Source organism: Protomyctophum bolini (assembly GCF_963924005.1).
Source record: "Protomyctophum bolini genome assembly, chromosome: 5".
NCBI lineage: Eukaryota > Metazoa > Chordata > Actinopteri > Myctophiformes > Myctophidae > Protomyctophum > Protomyctophum bolini.
Genome location: NC_137866.1, coordinates 29,069,122 through 29,097,085, shown reverse-complemented (window position 1 = coordinate 29,097,085; position 27,964 = coordinate 29,069,122). Strand labels below are relative to the sequence as shown.

Sequence of the window (27,964 nt, the reverse complement as noted above, 5' to 3'; positions counted from 1 at the left end):
GATTTGATTGATTGAATAGAATTATTTAAAAAATAAAATCCCAAGATGTTTTGGAAAATAGCAGATATAGTCTTGTAGATCTGCTATTTGCATAGGCCTATAGCTGATCAATGCATTATTTTATTTTTTTGGGTCTTGTTTTCCTAGAGCTGGTGCACCGTCGCTTATTTCTGTCACAAAATCTGGCAACACTGCGCTCAAGACTGTTCTTCACAACGTGCGCCTCCAGGCAGCCAGTCAGTCAGTCAGTCAGAGTGGCCGAGTCCAAGCGCTCATAGCCGGGGTGGATTCTCCAGTCAGTCCGCTGATGATAGCCGGGTAGGGTGGGACGCTGGGACGGGACAGCGACAGCGACAGGGACGGGGCTTGATTCATGGTGTGGTCCGGAGGACAAGGCGGATTATTTTTGGACTGGGAGAAACTTGATGCAGCAGAGGCGGAGGAGGAGCGCATGAAGAAGGTAGGTTTGATTTCCAGGAGGACTGAGCCAATATAAAATGACTGTTTTCCTTTCCCCAACTGTTTTATCACATTCTTATAAATATGTCATTAGAAGACACTACAGGTCAGTCTCTTTCTCTTACCCTAAAGCAGGGTGAAACTTTACTGCTGGCAGAATGATGCTCTGTAGCCTAAAAAGGGGACTTTGTTTAATGCAGATATATCTTATTTTTTTTTGGGCTGGGCTTATATCTTTAAAAATATGTATATTAGTTACAATAGTTAGCCTATTATCTGTGAGCCGGTCTGACAGAATCAATTGTTTCCCGTTGAACCTATTATCTGGTTATAAAGGGTGTGTGTGAGTGATAACTCAATTGGTATTGATGCGGTATTGATTTCTAGACATTACACGCATGCAGGGAGTAAGGTGCGGTGTAAAAGAAATGCATTACATTCAGTGCCTGCCTGGTGTATTATTATAGCGGAGACAGAATGTTGTGAGTGATTTAGTCTCCCGTGTTGTTGAGAGACAAAGGCTTGTGTTCCAGCCCAGGATGGCATGCATGGAGGAGGCAGGTGCATTCAGCTAGCTAGTATACTGGGAGGAGGAGGAGGCAGATCTTGGGTTGAACAAATTGTGCCAGTATCTTCAGTGCATTGTGGGGGAAAGTATACTCACTTTTTTTTACTGAAGTAAAAGTATCAATAGGCCTACTGCAATTTAGAAATACTCATCAAAATCAAAATGTACTATAAAGCCATGAGTAAAAGTATAGCTCATTGTGCAGAATGTCCCATTTCGAGATTTCAAATCCTATAGGCTTTTATAAAATCTTTTGAAGATAGCAGACTTGCTTGTTTCAAATGGCTGAAAGAAGTGGTTAATGTATGTTTTTTATGTTTTGTCATAATAATCAAAGCAACTAGTAAACTAAAGTTTTCAAATCAATGTAGTGGAGTAACAGTACCTACAATATCTTCCTCTGAGATGTAGTGGAGTATAGAAGTAAAAGTATTGGAAATTGGAAATACTAAAGTATTCAAACTTGAAGTACAGTATTAGTAGTAAAAATTTACTTTTACACCACTGGCTATCTTATTCATCTTCCTTAATTGTTGCAGTCTGTCTCGTCTCCACATGCTAGGAGCTCTCATTTACAGTCTGGCATGAAAGGAAATAAATAATTATCGCATAATTATTCTCATAATTCTCATAATTATTGAAGGATTTATATTTGCTGCTGGACTGAGTCTGAGAAATGGAGAGAGAGAGAGAGAGAGAGAGAGAGAGAGAGAGAAGAAATCACTGGAGAAGAAATCACTGAAGTGCAGAAAACAATGAAGTTAAAGAGGGCTGTGTCTGTCAGAAGATAAATGTGCACATGCACACACACACACACACACACACACACACACACACACACACACACACACACACACACACACACACACACACACACACACACACACACAGTCGCACACAGTCGCACACCACAGGGAGGGTACAGAGAGTTGCCTCTTGGCACACACACACACACATCAGTGTTTGTCTTAAATGGGCGTGATGATGATTGTGTTTCTATTGAGAGTCGTAAATCCATCTCTGTTGTCCTTCCTGAGAAATCTGTGTGAATGCAAAACTGAAAAATGTGCGCATGTACACGCACACACACACACACACACACACACACACACACACACACACACACACACACACACACACACACAGAGAGAGGGGGAGAGAGAGAGATGAGTTGGAGATGAGCTAGCTGCTGTGGCGTATTTTCTACATTGCAGTATTGATACTTTTACTTTAAGCAAAATATGTGAGTAAATGGTACATTTATATAGCGCCTTTATCCAAGGTGCTTTACAGAGATTGTGCATTACATACACTCATATTCACGCACTGATGCAGGAAGAAACCATGCAAGGCACCGATTAGGGGTTCAGAGTCTTGCTCAAGGACACTTCGACACCAACTCTGGGGGGAGCCCACAGGGTTCGAACTGGGAACCTTGCGGTTGCCATATCCGGCCACTCTACACCCTGAACCACCGCCGCCCAGTACTTGAGTACTTGTATTTCCCCGTGTCCCCTGAGAGCCGCTGGCCATGATGAGAGGGATCCAGGGATTACCTCTGTGTGACAATTCCCATGGCGAGGAAACATCCCAGGAATGTGCTGCTAATATCCATGCTTTTCCATGGAGGGAGGGAGGGTCGGGAAGCATTATGCTACGATTGTTGCTTTAGTTCAGAATGTGCTGCTAATATCCATGCTTTTCCATGGAGGGAGGGAGGGTCGGGAAGCATTATGCTACGATTGTTGCTTTAGTTCAGAATGTGCTGCTAATATCCATGCTTTTCCATGGAGGAACTTAAGGAAGGGTCGGGAAGCATTATGCTATAACGGGTGCTTTAGTTCAGAATGTGCTGCCAACTATAATATCCATGGTTTTCCATGGAGGAAGGGTCGGGAACATTATAATGAATTGCATTTTTATAGCGCTTTCCCAAGTGCTCAAAGCGCTTTCCAATGGTTCATCCATTCATACATTGGGAGGTGAAGCGGCGAACAGTCGACGCCAGCGTCCTCACTATCCCACATTCACACACCGACGGTGGCGAGCTCACACCGACCGACTCATTGGAGGCAATGTAGGGTTCAGTGTCTTGCCCAAGGACACTTCGACATGTGGACAGACAGGAGGAGCCGGGACTTGAACCGCCTAGCGCCTACCCACGGATTATTGGACGACCTGCTCTACCTCCTGAGCCACAGCCACCCATTATGCTATAACTGTTAGTAATAAGGTTTTCCGTGGAACCCCGCCCTGGTTTGGTGCTATTTTATCATGGTGCTATTTTATCATTAGTGAGGACCATTTATAGGAAGATAGGTTGAAAAGTGGTGACGTGCATGGTCTTTTAATCAGATATCAGTTTATACAAGTCTACAATCTACATATATATACCGCTGCTAGAGAGTTTAGCTAAACCGCTTTGAACCTGGCCTTTCCTATTTTGGTCATGTCTGTCATCATAGGTAAAGAAACATTCTTTAGAAAATAAGGGAAAAACAGGGCGGGCTTAAGTGGCAGCTCAGCCAAGAATAGGCTATTACTAACAGAGTGTGTGTGTGTGTGTGTGTGTGTGTGTGTGTTTACCTGACGGCTCAGCCAAGACTACAGGCTGTTACTAACACAGACACGACTAAGAAAACGAAAGCAGGAAGACATAATACAACAAGACCAGACAACACAATAGATGAGACACACTGTGTGTCAATGTGATTTAAGCGTGCGTGCGTGCATGCCCTATCCTCTCATATTCAAGCAGTAGCACCAAGTAGCTAACCATTAATTTGTCCCCCAGTGTCGTGTCGTGTTGTGATTGAGTGGCGAGCCACAGAATGCAGTGTGTGTGCGCGTGTGTGTGCGTGCACGCATGTGTGTGTGAGAGTGTGTGTGTGTGTGTGTGTGTGTGTGTGTGTGCGACTGTGCGTGTGTGTGCGTGCACGCATGTGTGTGTGAGAGTGTGTGTGTGTGCGACTGTGCGTGTGCGTGCCCCAGTGTGGTGATGTGATTGAGTGGCGAGCCACAGAATGCACTGAGCTGTGTGTGTCTGTGGTGATGACATGGAGGGAGGATGTTTTGGAGCCCAGAAAGAGCACAACAGATACAGATACAGGAATGCAAACAATGCCAAGAGAGAAGTGATCGACCGTAAAAAATAAAACACGTTGTGAGCTTGTAGATCAGCTATTTCCGGGGCGCAACCCCAGCACTCTTTAGCTAGTGGAGATGCGGTGTATACGACATGGATTTAGAAAAAAAAAAAGTTCAACATAATATGCTGCATTCAAGTTTATTCTCCTGAATGCTGCCTTCCGGCATGGCATGGAAAGGAGAGGCATTTGTTTTACAGACGGGTGAAAGGGCAGGGGCTGAAGCCCCCTTTGGAATTGGGTCCCATTTTTAGAGTCTTTGGTATGACCCGGCCAGGGATCAAACCCCAGCCTCCCAGTCTCAGGGCAGACACTCTAACCACAAGGCCACTGAATTTGTGTTTTGCAGTGCTGTAACTGTAAAGTACATTTACTCAAGTACTGTACTTAAAGGACCACTTCGCCACTTTTCAACCTAACTTTATATAATTGGTCCTCACTAATGTTCATGAAAAATACTCAGTCTGTGTCTCATAGCAGGGGTGTGGGCAGTTCAGAAAACCGTCCACCAGTGACATCATCGTTGGGCAGATTTAGTTTTAAACAAGATTTAAAAAGAAAAGAAAAACAGATTTAGATTTGTATTATCGTGAGAACGATGGCTTCCATTATCGCATTGCAACATTTCAGGAATAGAAAGCCTGCATGCAGTTTCTATTAGCTTCAATGATGTCACTGCGAGGAGACAGGTCAAGATGTCCTTCTCACCCATTGAGATGCATGTTAGATGACGGGATTTCTCCATATAAATAATGGATTATTTCAGAAGCAAAACCTTCAAAATGTCTTCTAAATCTATAGTCAACCAGGCCTGCATGACATTATTTTAATAAACTAGAAATACGGGGAAATGACAGAGGGAGAAATCAACTTTTAACGACTACCCGACAGGAGTTTTCATGTACGGTAAGACTACACTCATTAGCTAGTATTGCCATCACCTGGGTGGGTCAGTCGTGTAACTTTCCCGACGTTAAGCCTGTGTAAATGTTCAACAGCCATGCAAAATAACATTGACAGCTATGATGTGACGAAAGCTGACCTGCATAGCAACAGTTGCTAAACTATTTGGATTGGCATTGGACAAGCATTTTTGGGATGGGATTTAGCGAAGGGCTAATTAGCTAAATGGATAGTTAGAAACAAGTAAATGTTTGTCATTTTGTAAATTTTGTAAATGCGACCGTTAGCACTTCAGAACTATATATATTTCGGCCATTTGAAAACTTGAAATGGGACATTCTGCTCAACGAGTACTTTTACTTTCGGTACTTCAAGTGCATTTTGATGCCAATTAAAACTTTTGTAATTTTTGAAATTCCAGACTTTTACTTGTAACACAGAGTATTTATAGATTGCAGTAGCCTATTGATACTTTTACATACTGTAAAAAAATAAAATAAAAATAAAGTAACTTTGCTAAGCAGAAAGGAATATGAAATGTGGTGGAGATCACATCGTACTGCAAATGGCATATTATACGTTCAAGATTGGAGGTTCAACTTTAGTGTCCCTGGGGGGTTACATTCTGTCTTGGCACAGCAGTGCTGCACACATAAAACATCTTAACCTCTATTGAGTTTGGTCCCTCAGGGTGACTCCTTTTTCCCCTCTACACCAAATCTCTTTGCAATCAATCAATCAATCAACCAATTCACCCAAACAGATCGTCAATCTTCAGGAGTTTAGACGTAGACGAAAAAGACCAAGTATAGAGCCATGCAGCTAAGGTGAAGTTCACCAAGTATAGAGGGTTTAGTGGCTATAGGGATGAAGTCAGCTGTGTGAGGAGAGTTTTGTGACCTGACCAAGTGACCAGGCCTTTACAGAGAGGACCTTTATGATTCACACGCACACGCACGCACACACACACACACACACACACACACACACACACACACACACACACACACACACACACACACACACACACACACACACACACACACACACACACACACACACACACACACACACACACACACACACACACACACACACACACACACACACACACTCTTCAGTATGCTGAGTATTGCGTCGCAGAGTGGAGAAACGGACAGACAAGCGTTCCTCAGTGCTTCGCAGGGGCTACACATTGACATGCGGATATGCTAATGAGTTCCTGTTTATAACCCTGAGCACAACCCTGACAGGACCCCAGAGTCAGTCATAGGGCTCCCCCAGAGTTAATGTCTTTGAGCAAGACTCTGAACCCCTAATTTATAAGACTCTGAACACCTAATTGCTCCCGATGAGCAGGTTGGTGCCTTTGTTTCCTTCGCCAGTGGTTCCCAAACTTTTTCATGACAAGGACCCCCAAATTGACACTCATTAGCCAGTGGACCCCCATTTGAAAATATAGTCCAGGGTCCCCCACACGAGAAGCTGTTTCCGGCTCTAGCAGTGATTCTCAACCCGTTTAATTTCAAGGACCCCCAGTTTGACATGCATTAGTCTACGGTCCTTGAGGAAGTTCCAGGGGGTCCCTAGCTGAATGGATAGTTAGAAATTAACATTGATTTTACAAAATAAATTATAGGGTCCCAAAGAAAAATAAATAAAAATCCCATTAAATTAAATTAAAATGTCAAACTGAGGGTCCTTGAAATGAAAATGGCTGAGAGTCACTGCTAGAGCCTAAAATGTTCTCTTATGGGGGGTCCCTGGCATATCTTTTCATATGGGGGTCTGCAGGGCTAATTAGTGTCAATTTGGGGGTCCTTGACATGAAAAAGTTTGAGAACCACTGGCTTATGCCATCAGTGTATGAATGTAACGCATGTACCCCTCTCCTCTCCTCTCCTCTCCTCCCCTGTAGGAGATGATGGATGTGGAGGCTCTGAGCAGAGCGGAGCTGCTGACTCTCCTCTCCATCCTGGAAGGAGAGCTGGAGGCACAGGATGTGGTCATCCACAGTCTGAGGGTGAGTCCACCACACACACGCACCACACACGTATGCACACGCAGGCACGCAGTGCACCACCACAGAGAGAGTTTAAATTAACTAGAAATACGAGGAAATGACTGAGGGAGAAACAGTACTACGGCGATTAGTATAATTATTGCCATCACCTGGGCGGGTGAGTCGTGTAACTTTCCCGCGACGTTAAGCTGTGTATATATTATATATGTGTTCAACAACACACAGCCATGCGAAATAACACTGACAGCTATGAGGTTGACGACAGAAGCTTGCCAGACCATAATATTGCCAGCTTAGCAACGGTCGGGTTTGCTAAAATATTTGGATTGGCAATTGTGGAGGGGGTCCATTAGCAGCAAAAGGATGGCATACCATTGCCAACCACGACACGTTGGCACTCACATGGCAGCAGGAGTACGAGTAAGAATGTGTGAGTGAGTTATAGGCCAAAAAGGAGAGAGAGCAGAGGCCGTCTGTCTTTCTGTCTTGGCTGGCACTCTGGATCAGGCACGTGCAGAGAGTGTTAGAGAGGCAGGGGCTGAAATCCCGTAAGAGGGCACTTTTGGGCAAAAATAGAGAAAATAGCTGATCTACAAGCTCACAGAGCTTGTAGATGAGCTATTTTCGGGGCGCAACCCAGCACTCTTTAGTTAGTGGAGATGTAGGGTGTAACAACATGGATTTCGAAACAAATTTGTTCTGCGTTCCAAGTTCAGGAGACTGAATGCTGCCTTCAGGTATGGCATGGAAAGGAGGCGCATGTGCATTTCTTTCACCATCAGTAAATGCTGCATTCCTGGTCTGAAGAAGGCAGTTTGTTTTGCAGACGGGTAAAAGGGCAGGGGCTGAAGCCCCCTTTGATGTCTATGTTATTGTGTACACGTGTTTACTTGGCTGGTACTCTGGATGTACTGTATATAGTCTACATGCCAGCATTTTGAGTACATTTTGAGAAAAACATTTTTTTATTTTTTCCAAAAATGAGTTAATGGCACAGGCAGACTCTTCACATACTAGAGCATGTCTGAAATAAGTGTCAGAGCTGAAATCGATGTGTAAATATGAAATAAATGCTTAAACATGTAGCTACATAGGTGTAATGTTAGAGACCACAGAAGTGAACCTTTCAAGCCTGTTTTCTCAACTCGCTGTTTTCTGCAAGACATTACTCGATAAGCCATATCTCCAAAACTGGTGGGTCAAACTGAACAACCAATATGTCAATTTGAAGCTATGATTCCCTGCTTTCATATATGACATGAAAAAAAACAAGAATTCAAAAAAATTCCAATGGCAGTCCCTCAGTCAAATTTGACATAATAAAAAAACGAAATAATAATAAAGCTTTATTTATATAGCACCTTTCAAGAACAAGGTCACAAAGTGCTGAACAACATATAAATTCATTATGCTGTTGCCTTTGGATGTATGATATTATATTCTATTTCCAAAGGCAACAGCAAAAACACAGAATAATGGCATATCGAAAAACATAAAAGAATAAAAAAGATGAAAAAATACATCAGAAAGTACAAGGAAATAACAACGATAAAGGATTAAAAGCAGCTTTGTAGAAATGGGTCTTCAGGAGTGATTTAAAACAAGGAACCGAGTCGGCAAGCCTAATCTCCAGTGGCAGGGCGTTCCATAATGAGGGTGCACGGATTGCAAAGGCCCGATCACCAATAGTCTTAAATAAATACATCTTCATTCTTCAATACAAGAAATAAATGTTCAGAAGTTTGGTATAGACTACAGGTAACCAACACTCCAACATAGCCAATGCAAAATGTATGCTTATCAACAACATGCAGATAAACATATCGGCTACTGCCATCGGTTTATGTCAGTTTTATTTGATCGATAACCGCAATATCGACCGATACTGATTATGTGGCCGATACATCGGTGCATCACTAGTGTTTAAATGTTCAGTATGGGTTCCCCGCATGTATAAAACCGGATGCTAACTCGCATATGTTGAGCAATTTTCATTATTTGCATAATATGTGACCATAGAAGGGAAAGAAAATCTCAATGTTATTATGCTTTAAGTAGCATGTGACGAACTAGGGGCTTTTCATGATCTGAATCCATTCCAAGCATCAGTTTTGCAGAAAAAACACTCCTTGGGCTGAAAACGGCCATACGTGTCATCACAAATGTGACGATGTCAAGTGGCTATATGGCTGTGTTTTTGTAAACGGTATGTATGGTCACATATTATGCCAATTATGAAAATTGCTCAACAAGTTTATAAATGCTGGGGGGACCCATACTCAACATTTCTAACATAAAACTTGAGGGTACTCAAAATGCCAGAGTTCACATTCCGGCAAGTGGCCTAATGCCCAGAGAGATGGAGCTGAACTGGGCAGAGTGTCCTGCCCTGGCATCGCCCCTAACCCTTACCCCTCTAGAACAGTGTCCCCCACAGCCAGGCTCCTGCAACACACACACACACACACACACACACACACACACACACACACACACACGGCAGTGAATGGAGCCGCTGTGCAGTGCAGTGCAAGGGGCACCCCCACCCCAAGCACGGAACAAGTGAAGTCAGTGATTGAGACTCTGCGGACCGCGATTTCCTACCCACTGTAAACACTGACCGCTCACACACTGAGGACCACCCCAGTGTCACACTGAATGTGTGTGTGTGTGTGGGGGGAGGGGGGGCACGACGACATGCAAAGACCCCCGGTTGGTAATAATGTGGCTGACTGTGTGGCTGCCTTCCTTCCTTCCTGGGGGGGGCCCTAAACACGCTACATTCTCAGCAGAGCAACCACCAGATCAGCGCAGATAAAGAGAGGGGGGGTGCAGAGGAGCGGAAAGAACAGAGAAACTGTACAATCGTCCCGAGGGGACGTTTGTGTGTGTGTGTGTGTGTGTGTGTGTGTGTGTGTGTGTGTGCGTGCGTGCGTGTGTATGTACAGTATGTGTGTGTGTGTGTGTGTATATACAGTATGAGTGTGTGTGTGTGTGTGTGTGTGTGTGTGTGCGTGCGTGTAGAATTTCGGGGTCAGGCTGTGCGTGTGTCAGATCTGGACGTGTGCCATCCTCGATGCGTCTGAGCGTCTGTGCGTGCGAGTGTGTGTGTGCGCGTGTGTGTGCGTGCGTGTCAGATCTGGATGCGTGCCATAACCATTATGGATGCGTCTGAGCTTGGCTGGTTCAGAACCGTTTGCCCTCAGGCCCGAACTTCTCTGATGTACTGTACAGTAGTACTACCACTACTACTAGTACTACTGTAGTACAACACTGATGTACTACTACTACTACTGTAGTACAACACTGACACTCATTTAGGAGACATACAGTAATACTAAGGGCTTCAGTGCAAGAAACGGTACAGAACAACAGAGAGTTGGGTGATTCGTTTTCCAGTGGGAGAGCAAATCTGACCTCATCTCTTACTACTGCTGCACAATAATACAAAATAGATCCAGATTCAGATTCAGACAATCTTATGCAATCTCATCATTTCTAAATTTGAGAAAGAATGGTGCAGCACTATAGTTGGCTGTCCAATTCATTTTAGTTACTCTTGTGTTTTTGCTACAAGAGAGAGACTTAAAGAGAGGTTTAAGTTAAGCACTTTGATGTTGTCTGTTTAAAGCCACAGGAGTTGGCTCCTGGTGACACATTTTGAACGTAGTAATGTTCAGCAAGTACAGACAAAAGACAATAAATACAGTTTAGAGAAATAATCGAGCAGCAATGCAACATAACAACAGAGAAAGACAACGTCTTAGTTTTTGGTGATTCATTTTCCAGCGGGAGAGCAGATCTTACTAAGGGGTTTGGGTCGTATGTTTCTATCATTGCTTGCTGCGTTCCACTTTCCATCATCGACCCAAAACCATGAGGAAAACGTCAGGGGCCAATTCACTTCCGCTAAGCTACATCGCTCACAATCCGTCGCATTACAACGCATCGGGAGCTTGTAGATCGGCTATATTCGGCAATTTTTTTTTTTTTGAAGTGGACCAACACAGGGCCCTGGGGGACCCCGGTCAACTATAGGCTATAGTTCCAGGTTCCGTGCCCAAAAGGTAGCAAAGCTTTGACATGCCCCTAAAAAGATATAAGATATAAAAAAAACTGCCACTTGATTTAAGGTGACTTGATTGACCCAAAACCACAATACGATACTTTGTTTTCAAGGGTGTTGTGCACAAAGGTCAGTAGCATTACAAAGTTAGGTCCATGTTTCCCCCCCTCTATTTCCCATTCCGAGTGCGGTTTTCTATAGGCTATGCAACGCCAGCGCCTCTATTCCAAAGCCCCCTCAGGTACATTTTTAGACGATTTTCAGCAATGGGATAATATCTTGTGGTGGGTCTGCTATATTCTGCAAAGCGGTTTGGTGTAGAGAGAAAAGGGCAGCAAACCAACTACAAGGGGTAAAACAGACAGGAATGTGGCTGAGGACGAGGTAACTAAGTGGTGTATGTCTGAACAGTAGCAGGCTGGATGCTTCCTATAGTGCCATTGTCTTTGCTGGCTCCACTTCTTCTGCTTCCTGTTTACACATTTCTAATGCTTTTGTAATGCCATCATGAGACTAATTTTAGCATCCCGGGAGGCTTTCACATCAGAGGACTTGAAAGGCAACGGGAGGCAAGGCCTCCTGCGTTTGTGTGCGTGCGTGCGTGCACGTATGTGCGCTCCTTCTCTCTCCAAAGGCAAACAAACTCAAGATGCCAGTTAGGTTGCCTCTATTCAAACTAACTCAAGATGCCAGTTAGGTTGCCTCCATTGAAACTAACTCAAGATGCCAGTTAGGTTGCCTCCATTCAAACTAACTCAAGATGCCAGTTAGGTTGCCTCCATTCAAACCAACTCAAGATGCCAGTTAGGTTGCCTCCATTCAAACTAACTCAAGATGCCAGTTAGGTTGCCTCCATTCAAACTAACTCAAGATGCCAGTTAGGTTGCCTCCATTCAAACTAACTCAAGATTCCAGTTAGGTTGCCTCTATTCAAACTAACTCAAGATGCCAGTTAGGTTGCCTCCATTCAAACTAACTCAAGATGCCAGTTAGGTTGCCTCTATTCAAACTAACTCAAGATGCCAGTTAGGTTGCCTCCATTCAAACTAACTCAAGATGCCAGTTAGGTTGCCTCCATTCAAACTAACTCAAGATGCCAGTTAGGTTGCCTCCATTCAAACTAACTCAAGATGCCAGTTAGGTTGCCTCCATTCAAACTAACTCAAGATGCCAGTTAGGTTGCCTCTATTCAAACTAACTCAAGATGCCAGTTAGGTTGCCTCCATTCAAACTAACTCAAGATGCCAGTTAGGTTGCCTTCATTCAAACTAACTCAAGATGCCAGTTAGGTTGCCTCCATTCAAACTAACTCAAGATGCCAGTTAGGTTGCCTCCATTCAAACTAACTCAAGATGCCAGTTAGGTTGCCTCCATTCAAACTAACTCAAGATGCCAGTTAGGTTGCCTCCATTCAAACTAACTCAAGATGCCAGTTAGGTTGCCTCCATTCAAACTAACTCAAGATGCCAGTTAGGTTGCCTCCATTCAAACTAACTCAAGATGCCAGTTAGGTTGCCTCCATTCAAACTAACTCAAGATGCCAGTTAGGTTGCCTCTATTCAAACTAACTCAAGATGCCAGTTAGGTTGCCTCCATTCAAACTAACTCAAGATGCCAGTTAGGTTGCCTCCATTCAAACTAACTCAAGATGCCAGTTAGGTTGCCTCCATTCAAACTAACTCAAGATGCCAGTTAGGTTGCCTCCATTCAAACTAACTCAAGATGCCAGTTAGGTTGCCTCCATTCAAACTAACTCAAGATGCCAGTTAGGTTGCCTCCATTCAAACTAACTCAAGATGCCAGTTAGGTTGCCTCCATTCAAACTAACTCAAGATGCCAGTTAGGTTGCCTCCATTCAAACTAACTCAAGATGCCAGTTAGGTTGCCTCCATTCAAACCAACTCAAGATGCCAGTTAGGTTGCCTCCATTCAAACTAACTCAAGATTCCAGTTAGGTTGCCTCTATTCAAACTAACTCAAGATGCCAGTTAGGTTGCCTCCATTCAAACTAACTCAAGATGCCAGTTAGGTTGCCTCCATTCAAACTAACTCAAGATGCCAGTTAGGTTGCCTCCATTCAAACTAACTCAAGATGCCAGTTAGGTTGCCTCCATTCAAACTAACTCAAGATGCCAGTTAGGTTGCCTCCATTCAAACTAACTCAAGATGCCAGTTAGGTTGCCTCCATTCAAACTAACTCAAGATGCCAGTTAGGTTGCCTCCATTCAAACTAACTCAAGATGCCAGTTAGGTTGCCTCCATTCAAACTAACTCAAGATGCCAGTTAGGTTGCCTCTATTCAAACTAACTCAAGATGCCAGTTAGGTTGCCTCCATTCAAACTAACTCAAGATGCCAGTTAGGTTGCCTCCATTCAAACTAACTCAAGATGCCAGTTAGGTTGCCTCCATTCAAACTAACTCAAGATGCCAGTTAGGTTGCCTCCATTCAAACTAACTCAAGATGCCAGTTAGGTTGCCTCCATTCAAACTAACTCAAGATGCCAGTTAGGTTGCCTCCATTCAAACTAACTCAAGATGCCAGTTAGGTTGCCTCCATTCAAACCAACTCAAGATGCCAGTTAGGTTGCCTCCATTCAAACTAACTCAAGATTCCAGTTAGGTTGCCTCTATTCAAACTAACTCAAGATGCCAGTTAGGTTGCCTCCATTCAAACTAACTCAAGATGCCAGTTAGGTTGCCTCCATTCAAACTAACTCAAGATGCCAGTTAGGTTGCCTCTATTCAAACTAACTCAAGATGCCAGTTAGGTTGCCTCCATTCAAACTAACTCAAGATGCCAGTTAGGTTGCCTCCATTCAAACTAACTCAAGATGCCAGTTAGGTTGCCTCCATTGAAACTAACTCAAGATGCCAGTTAGGTTGCCTCTATTGAAACTAACTCAAGATGCCAGTTAGGTTGCCTCCATTCAAACTAACTCAAGATGCCAGTTAGGTTGCCTCCATTCAAACTAACTCAAGATGCCAGTTAGGTTGCCTCCATTCAAACTAACTCAAGATTCCAGTTAGGTTGCCTCTATTCAAACTAACTCAAGATGCCAGTTAGGTTGCCTCCATTCAAACTAACTCAAGATGCCAGTTAGGTTGCCTCTATTCAAACTAACTCAAGATGCCAGTTAGGTTGCCTCCATTCAAACTAACTCAAGATGCCAGTTAGGTTGCCTCCATTCAAACTAACTCAAGATGCCAGTTAGGTTGCCTCCATTCAAACTAACTCAAGATGCCAGTTAGGTTGCCTCCATTCAAACTAACTCAAGATGCCAGTTAGGTTGCCTCTATTCAAACTAACTCAAGATGCCAGTTAGGTTGCCTCCATTCAAACTAACTCAAGATGCCAGTTAGGTTGCCTTCATTCAAACTAACTCAAGATGCCAGTTAGGTTGCCTCCATTCAAACTAACTCAAGATGCCAGTTAGGTTGCCTCCATTCAAACTAACTCAAGATGCCAGTTAGGTTGCCTCCATTCAAACTAACTCAAGATGCCAGTTAGGTTGCCTCCATTCAAACTAACTCAAGATGCCAGTTAGGTTGCCTCCATTCAAACTAACTCAAGATGCCAGTTAGGTTGCCTCCATTCAAACTAACTCAAGATGCCAGTTAGGTTGCCTCCATTCAAACTAACTCAAGATGCCAGTTAGGTTGCCTCTATTCAAACTAACTCAAGATGCCAGTTAGGTTGCCTCCATTCAAACTAACTCAAGATGCCAGTTAGGTTGCCTCCATTCAAACTAACTCAAGATGCCAGTTAGGTTGCCTCCATTCAAACTAACTCAAGATGCCAGTTAGGTTGCCTCCATTCAAACTAACTCAAGATGCCAGTTAGGTTGCCTCCATTCAAACTAACTCAAGATGCCAGTTAGGTTGCCTCCATTCAAACTAACTCAAGATGCCAGTTAGGTTGCCTCCATTCAAACTAACTCAAGATGCCAGTTAGGTTGCCTCCATTCAAACTAACTCAAGATGCCAGTTAGGTTGCCTCCATTCAAACCAACTCAAGATGCCAGTTAGGTTGCCTCCATTCAAACTAACTCAAGATTCCAGTTAGGTTGCCTCTATTCAAACTAACTCAAGATGCCAGTTAGGTTGCCTCCATTCAAACTAACTCAAGATGCCAGTTAGGTTGCCTCCATTCAAACTAACTCAAGATGCCAGTTAGGTTGCCTCCATTCAAACTAACTCAAGATGCCAGTTAGGTTGCCTCCATTCAAACTAACTCAAGATGCCAGTTAGGTTGCCTCCATTCAAACTAACTCAAGATGCCAGTTAGGTTGCCTCCATTCAAACTAACTCAAGATGCCAGTTAGGTTGCCTCCATTCAAACTAACTCAAGATGCCAGTTAGGTTGCCTCCATTCAAACTAACTCAAGATGCCAGTTAGGTTGCCTCTATTCAAACTAACTCAAGATGCCAGTTAGGTTGCCTCCATTCAAACTAACTCAAGATGCCAGTTAGGTTGCCTCCATTCAAACTAACTCAAGATGCCAGTTAGGTTGCCTCCATTCAAACTAACTCAAGATGCCAGTTAGGTTGCCTCCATTCAAACTAACTCAAGATGCCAGTTAGGTTGCCTCCATTCAAACTAACTCAAGATGCCAGTTAGGTTGCCTCCATTCAAACTAACTCAAGATGCCAGTTAGGTTGCCTCCATTCAAACCAACTCAAGATGCCAGTTAGGTTGCCTCCATTCAAACTAACTCAAGATTCCAGTTAGGTTGCCTCTATTCAAACTAACTCAAGATGCCAGTTAGGTTGCCTCCATTCAAACTAACTCAAGATGCCAGTTAGGTTGCCTCCATTCAAACTAACTCAAGATGCCAGTTAGGTTGCCTCTATTCAAACTAACTCAAGATGCCAGTTAGGTTGCCTCCATTCAAACTAACTCAAGATGCCAGTTAGGTTGCCTCCATTCAAACTAACTCAAGATGCCAGTTAGGTTGCCTCCATTGAAACTAACTCAAGATGCCAGTTAGGTTGCCTCTATTGAAACTAACTCAAGATGCCAGTTAGGTTGCCTCCATTCAAACTAACTCAAGATGCCAGTTAGGTTGCCTCCATTCAAACTAACTCAAGATGCCAGTTAGGTTGCCTCCATTCAAACTAACTCAAGATGCCAGTTAGGTTGCCTCCATTCAAACTAACTCAAGATGCCAGTTAGGTTGCCTCCATTCAAACTAACTCAAGATGCCAGTTAGGTTGCCGGGGACGACCATCCATTCAAAGAGATCTTGCTAGTCCTCAGTGTGTGCGGATCAGTGTATGGACAGTACATTCACTTAAGTACTGTAATTATAGTAGTTACTTTGTAGATTTTGGAGGGGCGCTAGCCCCTCCTATATTCAGTTATAGTGTGATGTTTGTCTTAACACAACCATTAAATGCCATTGACAAATTAATGGAGAATTTGCATCATATAGAGCAAATCGGATAATTTGGTCCTACACAAACATAAATTCCCATTGACAACATGTTACGTGACTTACGTCATGATGACGTACGATGAGATAAGAGCGCCCCTCACTTCACACGGGTGTGATTTTTATTATTATTACAAAACATACATTAAGCACTTCATACGTTTCGGCCATTTGAAAATAGACGATCTACAAGCTCACAATGCATTGAGAGCTTGTAGATCTGTAGTTTAAGATTTTCATACAAGATCTTATACATTTGAAAACTTGTGAAACGGGACATTCTGCATTCACTGTACTTTCTACATTTGGTACATTTTGATACCAATAGTTCTGTACTTTTACTTAAGTACATAACTACAGAACTTTAGTTTGTAACGGAATATTTCTACATTTCAGTATTGATACAATGAGAGTACTTTTTCCACCACCACTAGTGCGGTTAACATGTTGTTTTTCTCATCCTTTCACTAACCCATTCAGCCACGTTTTTCCTGACTTTCCTGACCAGAAAACCCGACCCCCCCCCCCCACACACACACACACGCACACACACACACACACAGCACCATTTTCACACCACAGGAGAACTTGTGCGGCGTATCATATTCGTTCAGCGTATATACGTTTTGGTCGTACCTGCTGTGTGGGACATGTCCGTACAACTCCTCTCTTTGCCCTGCGTGCTCATGTTCTTTTCCGTTGCTTCATTATCCCCATCTCTCTGAAGGAGAGAGACAGCTTATAGACGCATCACTGGAGGCAACATTCCTCCTGGAAAACGTGATGACATGCGATACATGTGCCCAGTGGTGGTGGTGTCATGCATGCTTGTTGCACGGGATATACCACGTTGTGGGGGCCAAAAAGAAAATTCACGTGCACACGCAGGTAGACGGTGCACAGCTGCACGCGTGTGCGTGCACGCTAGAACGCGTGTCCCTCTCGATCCATGGGCCGAGTACATGGGAACTCCAAACGGCTACTGTTTTTGCATAACAGGTTTACAAGTGAGTGTTCAAAAATGCATCGTCACACCTCGCGTCGCGTAAACGCTATAGCAACACAACATGTTGGCCAAGTCTGTTAATTTGTCGCATTTTTTTTCCAGAGTTAAGGTTTCATTTTTTTGGGTAGCATATAAATGGGCTACCAATTGGTTTGGGGGAGTGTGAATCACATTGAGTGACAGAATGGGTCTGGTGTCTACTTATTAAGCCATGTTGTATGTGTGTAATAGTATAATAAATTACCAAAACATACATTATTATAGACATACCAGGACCATAGAGTGAGACAGAGTTACGACAACTCTCTTCACTTCATGGGGCTTCAGTCCAATGGCGGGTCTTCTATTGCCAAAGAGCACAGCAAACAGTGACAAAGTCCTGGACCGGAAGTTGGCAGAATGCACTGGACTCAGGCCCATCTTAAATCACTTTATTATAGATAGTTTTTTATTAATAGTACAACATAAACATTACAGATATTGTAGTTGTCACTGTGCAATACTTTACAACAGTTGGCATGTTGCACACATGCATAAAATAGCTCTTGTTTCCGCCGCCCTCGTTGGAAACAATGCATTTCAAACTCCAGCTTGTCACTCTCCAGGCTGTATACAGCGCTCGAGCACTCCGTTTTCTGCCCCCTCAATGTTGTAACTCTGTCTCACTCTATGGCTCTGAGACATACATAGTATTTAGATAAATGCGTCAAATCTGTTTTTATTAGGATTATAATATGGCCATATTACAAATGTTTTACTTGTTTACTATGTGGCAGTGAATTTATAGTGGAGAAAACATTTTTGATATTGAAACTAATCCCATGCCAACAGACTATAAGGAACTCCTAACCCCTCCTGACCCTTTGCCACTGGAGAGCAGTTTATTATAGTTAGATAGCAGTTTAATTGTGGACAGCGATGTTTCCGTTGGCCCCTACGGGGCGGTTTGGGATGTTTTCGTTGGCCCCGCCCCCCTACGGGGCGGTTTGGGTTTGAACGCGGTGGCTGTGTCCGTTCGTTCCGCCCGTTTTGTTTTTCCATCTGATTTCACGTCCTGTAATCTTTATAAAATGCTTTTGTCTATTTTTACTGGGCTGGCATTTATATCCCCGACTGCATAAACAACGTACTGGGCCTGTACTGTACTTTATATACGGGGCCGGGGAAAAGAAAAGGGCATCTGTTTTTGTTACTGTAGCAGCATTATTATTATTACCCAATATGGGCAGGGTTTTCTTTTGTGTGGCATTGGATCAGAAAACAAGCGATAAGGTCATGTTGAAAGAATGATGAAATGGAGAGTGGAGCCATGGAATGAAATCTACTGATACAAGTACTGTATGAAGTAAAAGTATCAATACTGCAATGTAGAAACACTCTGTTACAAGTAAAGGTCCAGTATATACAATTTACTTGAGTAAAGGTACAAAAGTATTGGCATCAAAATGTACTTAAAGTACCAAAAGTAATTCAAAAAAAGTGCCCATTATGTAGAATGGTACACAAATCTTCTGAAAGTAGCAGATCTACAAGGTCACAATGTGCTGACACATTGTGAGCTTGTGGATCGGCTCTTTTCAAATGGCCAAATTGTATACAGTATATAGGGCTGAAGTGGTTAATGTATGTTTTGTAATAATCAAAATCTGTGTGTGTGTGTGTGTGTGTGTGTGTGTAGGGCTGAAGTGGTTAATGTATGTTTTGTAATAATAATCAAAATCTGTGTGTGTGTGTGTGTGTGTGTGTGTGTGTGTGTGTGTGTGTGTGTGTGTGTGTGAAATATGTGTCCATGTATGATTGTACATTATAGATCAGTCGTCAGCCTCTTCAATTTGTGGCACCGCCCACATTCCTCTGTGGGTGATGACATCACCCGCAGTGAATTATGTCATCACTGCGGGTGATGACATAATTCACTGCGGGTGATGACATCACTGTCATTTCACACTGAACGTCTTTCATCTCTCCTTCGTCTCACTTTATTTTCTGTTCATCTCATCATGCGCGTGCATCATGCATCATGCGTCATGCGCGCGCACAAACACACACACACACACACACACGCAAGCGAGGCACCAGCAAGGAGGCCATATTTTAGGCACCTTTCCCTAGTTTAACAAACAAGGAATGTGACCTCTCTCTCTCCCCCACCCTCTCTCTCTCTCTCTCTCTCTCTCTCCCTGTCCTCTCACTCTATGGGCGAGGCGAGGAGATTACAGGACTTGCACAAAGACACTGTCTCAATACCTCAGGCCTCTCGCATTGTCCTAGTGTCTGACCCACTAGTCCTCACTCTGTGAGAGGGAGGGAGGGACTTCAACAACTGTGTGTGTGTGTGTGTGTGTGTGTGTGTGTGTGTGTGTGTGTGTGTGTGTGTGTGTGTGTGTGTGTGTGTGTGTGTGTCTCTGGGGTGAGGCTACTTTTGTCTCGCAGGAGGAAGAAACAAAATGGCAGTTTCCTGCACTTTAATAAATGTTTAAACTGGCCATAATGGGGCTGGCTGTGTGTGTGTGCGTGTGTGTGTGTGTGTGTGTGTGTGTGTGTGTGTGTGTGTGTGTGTGTGTGTGTGTGTGTGCGTTTGTGTGCGTGTGTGCGCATGCCCATTGGACTAAACCAAATTATAAAACAGCAAAGGGAAAACTATCTGACACATTGGAAAGAAGCAACACAAAAGCAGAGTAAACTAGAATGCTATCTGGCCCTAAACAGAGAATACACAGTGGCAGAATACCTGAGCACCGTGACCGACCCAAAACAAAGAAAAATCTTAACTAGGTACAGACTAAGTGAGCACAGTCTCGCGATCGAGAAAGGCCGTCATAGGCAGACCTGTATCCCGAGAGAAGACAGACTATGCACCCACTGCACACTAAACGAAGTGGAAACCGAGCTACACTTCCTAACCATCTGTCCATTGTACCAAGACATCAGAGACACATACTTCCCACAGATTACAACCACACACGGAGATTTTGAAAACATGACCAATGACCAAAAACTCCCATATCTGCTGGGCGAAGTACAACAATGTGCAAACACAGCAGCAAGATTTGTGAGTTGCTGTGATAGGAGAAGGATATCAAATGGAACACAACCACCCTAAAGACTAATCATTGTGTATATTCCTGCACTATACCTGCATCGAGTTATCTTGGTACACAGAAGTTGATCTATTGAAGATTCTGACCTTCAAAGTACATCATTTTTGTTTTGATTGTATTGCTGTATTGTTGTTTTGTTCTTTCTGCTTTGGCAATGTAAACGTATGTTTTCTCATGCCAATAAAGCCCTTTGAATTGAATTGAATTGAATTGAATTGCATGCCCATGGACCATGCAGTCTCCAGTGGTGGAAAATAACTATTTTTAAGTATAAACAATTCAATATAGATGTTACAAGTACAAAGTCCAGAATTCAAAATTGACTTGGAAGATTATGTCACAAAACCGTGGCCGCCCATACCCGAGGTGGGGTTGGAAAAAGGGGTGCAGGTCTTTTTTCCGACAGCATATTGATCCGAAACCTCAATCCTAACCTAACCCTCACCGCAAGCACGGGAGCAGCGCATGTCGGACCATCGCTTTTTCGCATCGCAGCGAATGTCCCCCCGCTGCGGAGCGGACCGTTGCCCTGTCGGCTAGAATGCTGTCGGAAAATAGTCCGCCTCCCGGAAAAAGGGCCTTTCTGTGTGGAGTTTGCATGTTCTCCCCGTATCCCCTATGGTAGGTACCCTCACAAAAAACATGCAGTAATCCTGTCCTCTAAAACTACCTCCCCCTCCCCCCCCTCCCCCCCAGGTTGGCAGAGGAAGTGTAGCACCCAGGATTACATTAGATAATGGACACTGGGTGAAAAAATGGGTTGCGGAAATTGTGGCATAAAACTGAGAAAAACAAAACAAAACATGGCTCCTCTAATCTGGACCTGTCAACAAGGTGGTTAATTTCCTCCAGATCCTCTGAAGTCCCGCTGAATGTGTTCCCTGCAGCTGTTGGCATGGGAGAGACATGCTGGAGGTTTGTTTTCACCAAAGCCTTAGATATAGACAGAGTTACGCAAACTTCGTTCACTTCATGGGGCCAGTCCAATGGCGGCTCTCCTACATAGACTACGCATTGAGACAACCAACTGGGCCAAGTCCTGGACCGGAAGTAGGCAGAAATTCATTGGACTCAGGCAACAGGCCAGCTTTAATGATCTTAAATCCCTTTGTTTTAAATTGTTTTGTAGTAATAGTACAACATAAACATTAAAGAGACTTTAGTTGTTACTGTACAATACTTTAAAACAGTTGTCATGTTGAAAACAATGTATTTCCAATTCCAGCTTGGCTCAGTTCAGGCTGCATGAACAGCGCTCGAGCGCTCGGTTTCTGCCCCCTCAATATCGTAACTCTTCTATTAGATGGCTCTGGTTTTCACCTGTACGGTAAACCCCCTCCTTCACTCTGTGAATGAGTTATACCTGCAGCCGGCCCGCAGGCACAATGGTGTCCCTGTGCACACAGGGAGGGCTCTGAAAGGAAGACAGCTCATGGTGTCCCTGTGCACAGCGCTAAAAGGAACACTGCTATCCAGTTTCCTTTTTAGCGATGAGGCCTCTCCTCCTTTAATCACTGTCACACAGCTGTGTGGCGAGGAGAGGAGAGGACATCACGGTATACTGTGTGCACAGTGCGCTAGCCGAGCAACCTACAGCTCCTGTTACAAGACCTAACACAAGACTAACACAAGACTAACACAAAAAATCAGACCAGTCTGGGTACTGTACTGTACTGTACTGTACTGTACTGTACTGTACTGTACTGTACTGTACTGTACTGTACAAGCCCTCCTCCCTGGCCTGTGTGTGTCTGTGTGTTATGCTGTGCAACAGTGACACTTGGTGGTGAACAAACGCTATAACGCTATTTCCGTGCTCGGACACAGCCAGGGACACAGGGACAGACCCAGGGACACAGCCACATACATAGCTGTCTATAGGAGTGGTTTGCACCACTCAAAAATCCAAAATATGTATGCAATAGGAGGGGCACGGTGGCACAGTCGGTAGCACTTTCGCCTCACAGCTATAGAGCAGTGGGCGTGTTTTTCTGGACCCACTGAAAAGTCGTCCGACCGACCCGCTCAAACGTGGCGAGTGCGTCTGATATGGAGCCTGAGGCGGGCTGAGCGTGCTGGTGAGGAGTATTATGGGATTGTGTTTTTGTTTTTTACTTTCAGTTTCAGTTCTGGTATGGAGGGAAGCGGACGCTCTATAAATCCCAAACACCAAAGGGTCGGGTTGGGACAAAACTTTATTTTAAAGTAAACCACACCAATGCAACTCATTGCAACTCAATGAGTTGCATTGGTGTGGTTTGGTCTTTATATGAGTTGCAACTGTTTTGTCCCAACCGAACCCTTTGGTGTGGTTTGGGCTTTAGACCGAGGAAGTCATTGATATTTGTGGTTGTTACTATTGAAACAGAAGTAGAACCCTGGCTGATCACGTTTGTTTTGTTGAATCTTTTTTTTTTTTGTTTTTTTTTTAATCAGCAGTTCTCCAGCACGGACCCCTCCTTCCTTTTAGCATAGCAGAAAGCATCAGGATTACTCCGGAGAAGAGAGGATGGACATGGTGGTTATAACGGACCAACACTTTCCCAGGAACCACAAATATCTGTAAATAGCTGGCGGCTGTAGCTCAGGAGGTAGAGCAGGTCGTCCAATGATCCATGGGTCGGCGGTTCGAGTCCCGGCTCCTCCTGTCCACATGTCGAAGTGTCCTTGGGCAAGACACTGAACCCTACATGAATGAATGAACCATTGTAAAGCGCTTTGGGCACTTGGATAAGCGCTATGAAATTGCAATTAATTCAAAATGCAATTCATAATTTCCTGTCAGCCTGCAGGTCTGAGAAAGAGACACACATTCTCAGGACCATTTTCCACGGGGTTATTTTTTCCCGCCTAATATTGAAGTGTTTACACTGACAATGAATTGGTTTAGAACCCTAAAAGTTGGTTCAGAAAAAAAGGGGGAAAAAAGAATGGCTGCCGGTTCCGTGAAAGCACAGAGGTTCCAAATAATCTAGAATGATACCAGTTCTAGAACCAAAGTTATTTTGGTGGAAAAGGGGCCTCAGTGTGTTCGGGAGATTGTATATGCTTCGGCTTCCCCGATTGGTGAACCCAAACCGCTTGCTTCACCGATTGGCTGAGAGCCAATCCGTGGCAACAAATGCTCCGTCCTCATACTTTCATTCACACATTCTCTTAAATGTAAATGCAGATCAGCCTCATATCAGTGTGACTGACAGGAGAGATGAGCAGGGTTTGTACCATTACGGTTCATACATGGACAGAAGTATGGATGTCTCTCAGTGAAGGTGCAGCCAGTGAAAGAGTAGAGATGAACTCTGTTCTCCACGTCACAAACACGTCCACGTCCACAAACACTCCCACTTTCTGGAGATGCTCTCTTACAGGGAGGTGGACAGGAGGGGAAGCATTAGCTTGGTACTGATCTTCATTCCTCAACCATACAGACCAGTAACCATTGTTGATGCCTCCCTTCCTCTCTGGCCGTCCTATTGTCCAGGCGGCCTTCCCTCCGACCTGAACCTCATAGTAAAACCTTCCTGAGGAGAAGCTCTGTTTTCCCAAGACACTGTAGAGATTCTCTCTTTGTTGTTTGGCAGATTCTTCATTACGTTTCCACAACTCACTTGTTTTCCATCCTCAGATATAGATGAGGCAGGGATATGCTGTATCAGGATCCAGAGTTACATGCACAGCGTATTGCTGAATTCTCCTCATCTCAGAATCACACAGTTCCTCCATCTCTTCACTTGGTTTGGTTTTGGAGGACCTGGTGTTCTTCTGGAGTTCACAGACTGAGGTTTCGCTTCAGAGCTTTAGACACGTTGCAACTATAAGGCTGTATAGAGCATATAGCAGTGGCCGTGGTTTTCTGGACCCACCAGCTTGTCTGCTGTCGATGTGGATAAATAAATGGGTCAGAGCAGAGATATCACTGTCTCAGAGGCTCATTGAGTGTCAACCGCAAACAACTTACTTTTTTTCAGATATATTAAAGTTTTGCGACCATGACGGAGGTGTGCCTTTTCTGGTGGCCTTGAGCCAGGTGAGGCACCGCCATGAGAGCCGAGCAAGTCGCCGTGCCGAGCGTTGCGACGACCACCAGAGCCCGACTCTGCGCCGGTTCGAGTTGCGTACCGACAGGCACAGAATAGCAATATTAGTAGGCGACCAAAAATACATATTAAAGATGGAATGCCACATTTTTGTATTTTCCAGTTTTTCATGTTTCTATGAGGTGACAGTACTTCATTAGACACCCTGGAGTCGTTTTTATGTGCAATGGTGTATTAACTTTGTATTTAGGGATTCTTCCTGGAGGCTGAACCCTTGACAGTCAAACGGGCCAATGACATAAACAGTAATATAGTGACATCACCTATCAGCCCCTTCCCTAACCCCTCCTCCCCCTTTATCGTAACTACAGCTGTGGGTGTGGCTTCAGTTCAGGAAAACCAGGCATACGTAATGAACTGGTGCACGTGACCACATAAAACAACATTTTAACAAATACTGTACACTTTTTTGAAAAAACTCCTCCTTATAACAATAAGACCTTATAATCATGTTTTAGGGTGGAAAAAAATCACTCCATCTTTAAGTTCGGGGGTCCTTGACATGAAAAGAGCACCACTGACATGACATATACCGTACGTGTTTCCTGAAAACCGTTAGGATTCAGAAGACATTAGCAGAATCGACACTCAGGTCTAAATGGGTTTTGAGTGATTTGAACACAATGGTTGAGGAACGGAGAGAGACTTTTTAATGAGAGGGAGGGTCACGCTGCTTTGATAACCACCCCTCCCAATGCACGCACACACACACACACACACACACACACACACACACACACACACACACACACATACATGCGTGGATGCACACACACACACACGCCACAAAATGTAGGTCATTTTCCTGTCAATCAAGTCTTCAGAATTCCATTCATCTATCTAGCTGGCAGCTCTCTCTCTCTCTCTCTGTGTGAGACATGCTCTGCATGTCGACCATTCCTGTCTGAATGAGCAGTGCAGGTCGATTTGTTTGTTCACTTTCTTTCTCTCTCATTTCTCTCAGTCTCTCTCTGCCAACAGGGCAGAACTGTCCAAATACCGCTACAATTACCATTTGGGAATAATAGCAGTAGCATCAGTTCACCGCCGTCCATCCAAACCGGCAATTAGTCTGCGTGCCTAAGCCCAGCTGAGCGCGAGGTATGGCATTTAGTATGGTCTGGGTGCCTAAAGCCCAGCTGAGCGCGAGGTATGGCATTTAGCATGGTCTGGGTGCCTAACCCATTTAGACCTGAGAAATTAAAAAAAATGTCTTCAAAATCATGACAGTTTTCTGAAAAACCTATGTTTCTATGCAGTGGTTCTCAAACTTTTTCATGTCAAGGACCCCCAAAATGACCACCATCTCAAAATATGTTGTTTCAGGAACCTCTCAGAAGCAAAGAGAGTTAAAAACGTTTGCTCTGAAAGAATATATATTCAAAGATTTGTACCACATTTTCATGATTTTCCAAAAATAGCAGATCTACAAGCTCGTAGCGCAGCACTCGGTGCCGCGCTATGAGCTTGTAGATCTGCTATTTTTCAATGGCTAATAATAAAACACCAAAAGGGGTTCCGCCCAGAATGGGCTAAAGCCCAGCTGAGCACGAGGTATGGCATTTAGCATCAGGGACGTGCACACATAGACATCAAAGGGGGCTTCAGCCCATGCCCTTTTACCTGTGTGTAAAACAACTGCCCTCTCCAGATCACGAGTGCAGCATTTACTTATACAGGTATAGTGAAAGAATGCAAATGCCACTACTTTCCATGCCATACTGGAAGGCATGCATTCAGGAGAAGTCTCCTGAACCTTGAACACAGTATTTTGCCATACACACTGCATCTCCACTAGATAAAGAGTGATGGGTTTGCGCCCCGAAAATAGCTGATCTACAAGCTCTCAATGTGTCGCAGCGCGACGCGTTGTGAGCTTGTAGATGTGCTATCTTCGCTCTTTTTGTCCAAAAGCGCCCTCTTAACGGGACTTCAGCCCCTGTCACTCTAACCCTCTCTGGACGTCCCTGTTTAGCGTGAGCGAGCGTGGGTTTAGTCCACTCCCTCAGGAGGACTGTAATGAACAGAATGGCTAAGAAGTAAACATCACCATTAGCTGTAATGCACTAAGCTAGCTGGCTTTACAGAAGTAAGCGCCACCATTAGCTGTAATGCACTAAGATAGCTGGCTTTACAGAAGTAAGCGCCATTAGCTGTAATTCTGCAGTCACTCAATGTAAATAGTATTTGTAGTAGATAACGGTAGCACAATTTGCATCCTACAGTTTATGGCCAGCAAAATAATGAGGTCTGTGAATTCCCATAATGCTTTAGTGCACTTCCCCTCCCTGTGGGAGAGGGGGGGGAAGTGCACTAAAGTCGATGTGTTTCGTCCAACTTCGCCTTGGTATTCCCCGGGGTCTCTTCCCAGTGGGACGTGCATCGAGGACCTCCCTAGGGAGACGCCCGAGAGGCATCCTAACTAGATGTCTGAACCACTTAAGCTGGCTCCTTTCCAGGCGAAGAATCAGCGACTCTACTTTGAGTCTTTCTCGTGTGACTGAACTTCTCACCCTATCTCTAAAGGATCATTCATAGTCTGGATTTTCGGTGGTGAGGTGACCACCGGAGCTGAAATAACGTTGAGCGGTGGTGAGTAAAAACAGAGAGAAGGGCCGGGCGGTGGCGGTGGTTTGCTCTTCACCACGGCTTGTGACGTCATGTTGTAATTCGGTGGTCACCTAACCACCGAAAATCCAGACAATCAGTTCCGGGATTCCTTCAAAATAGAGGCTCTGGGGTGCCGGAAAGACATGGCCCCTTTTACTGTGAGGATTTTAGTGGTTAATATAGGCAGTCTTCAGAGTAAAGCCAGTGTATTTTGCAACGTGTTCCACTTGTGTTTGTTGTCACGCCTCCTGGTTTTATATGCTATTTATCTCCCTTTGTTTTCTCACCACGTATTGTTCTTGACAGCCCAGTGTAGGGTAAAGAATATTTATAATCACGCGTATACAGAAGCTCATCTGGTTGTTACACTCCACTGGCCAAGACTGTGTGGAATGTTCTCGGGAGTTTAGCTGTTATTGACATCGTAAAATGTGCCACAGGTGACATACCTGATGAAATACTGTCTCAGCGCGTGATGTGGCATAAACTCACCATGCAACCTTATGCTATGAGAAAGAATTATTGAGCTTGCTGTAATGGGAAACAGGTTTC

General features: G+C 44.1%; 1 protein-coding gene across 1 annotated transcript in view; it reads left to right on the top strand.

Moving 5' to 3' along the window:
- Positions 1-297: 297 nt before the first annotated feature.
- The window catches only part of cttnbp2nlb (CTTNBP2 N-terminal like b), a 46,151-nt gene continuing 18,484 nt past the window's right edge, over positions 298-27,964 (top strand). Inside the window, exons 1-2 of the mRNA XM_080763765.1 lie at positions 298-460; positions 6,995-7,099. Coding sequence (XP_080619891.1) covers positions 374-460; positions 6,995-7,099 — 192 coding nt within the window. The 5' untranslated portion in view covers positions 298-373. The remainder of the gene's footprint in view (positions 461-6,994; positions 7,100-27,964) is intronic.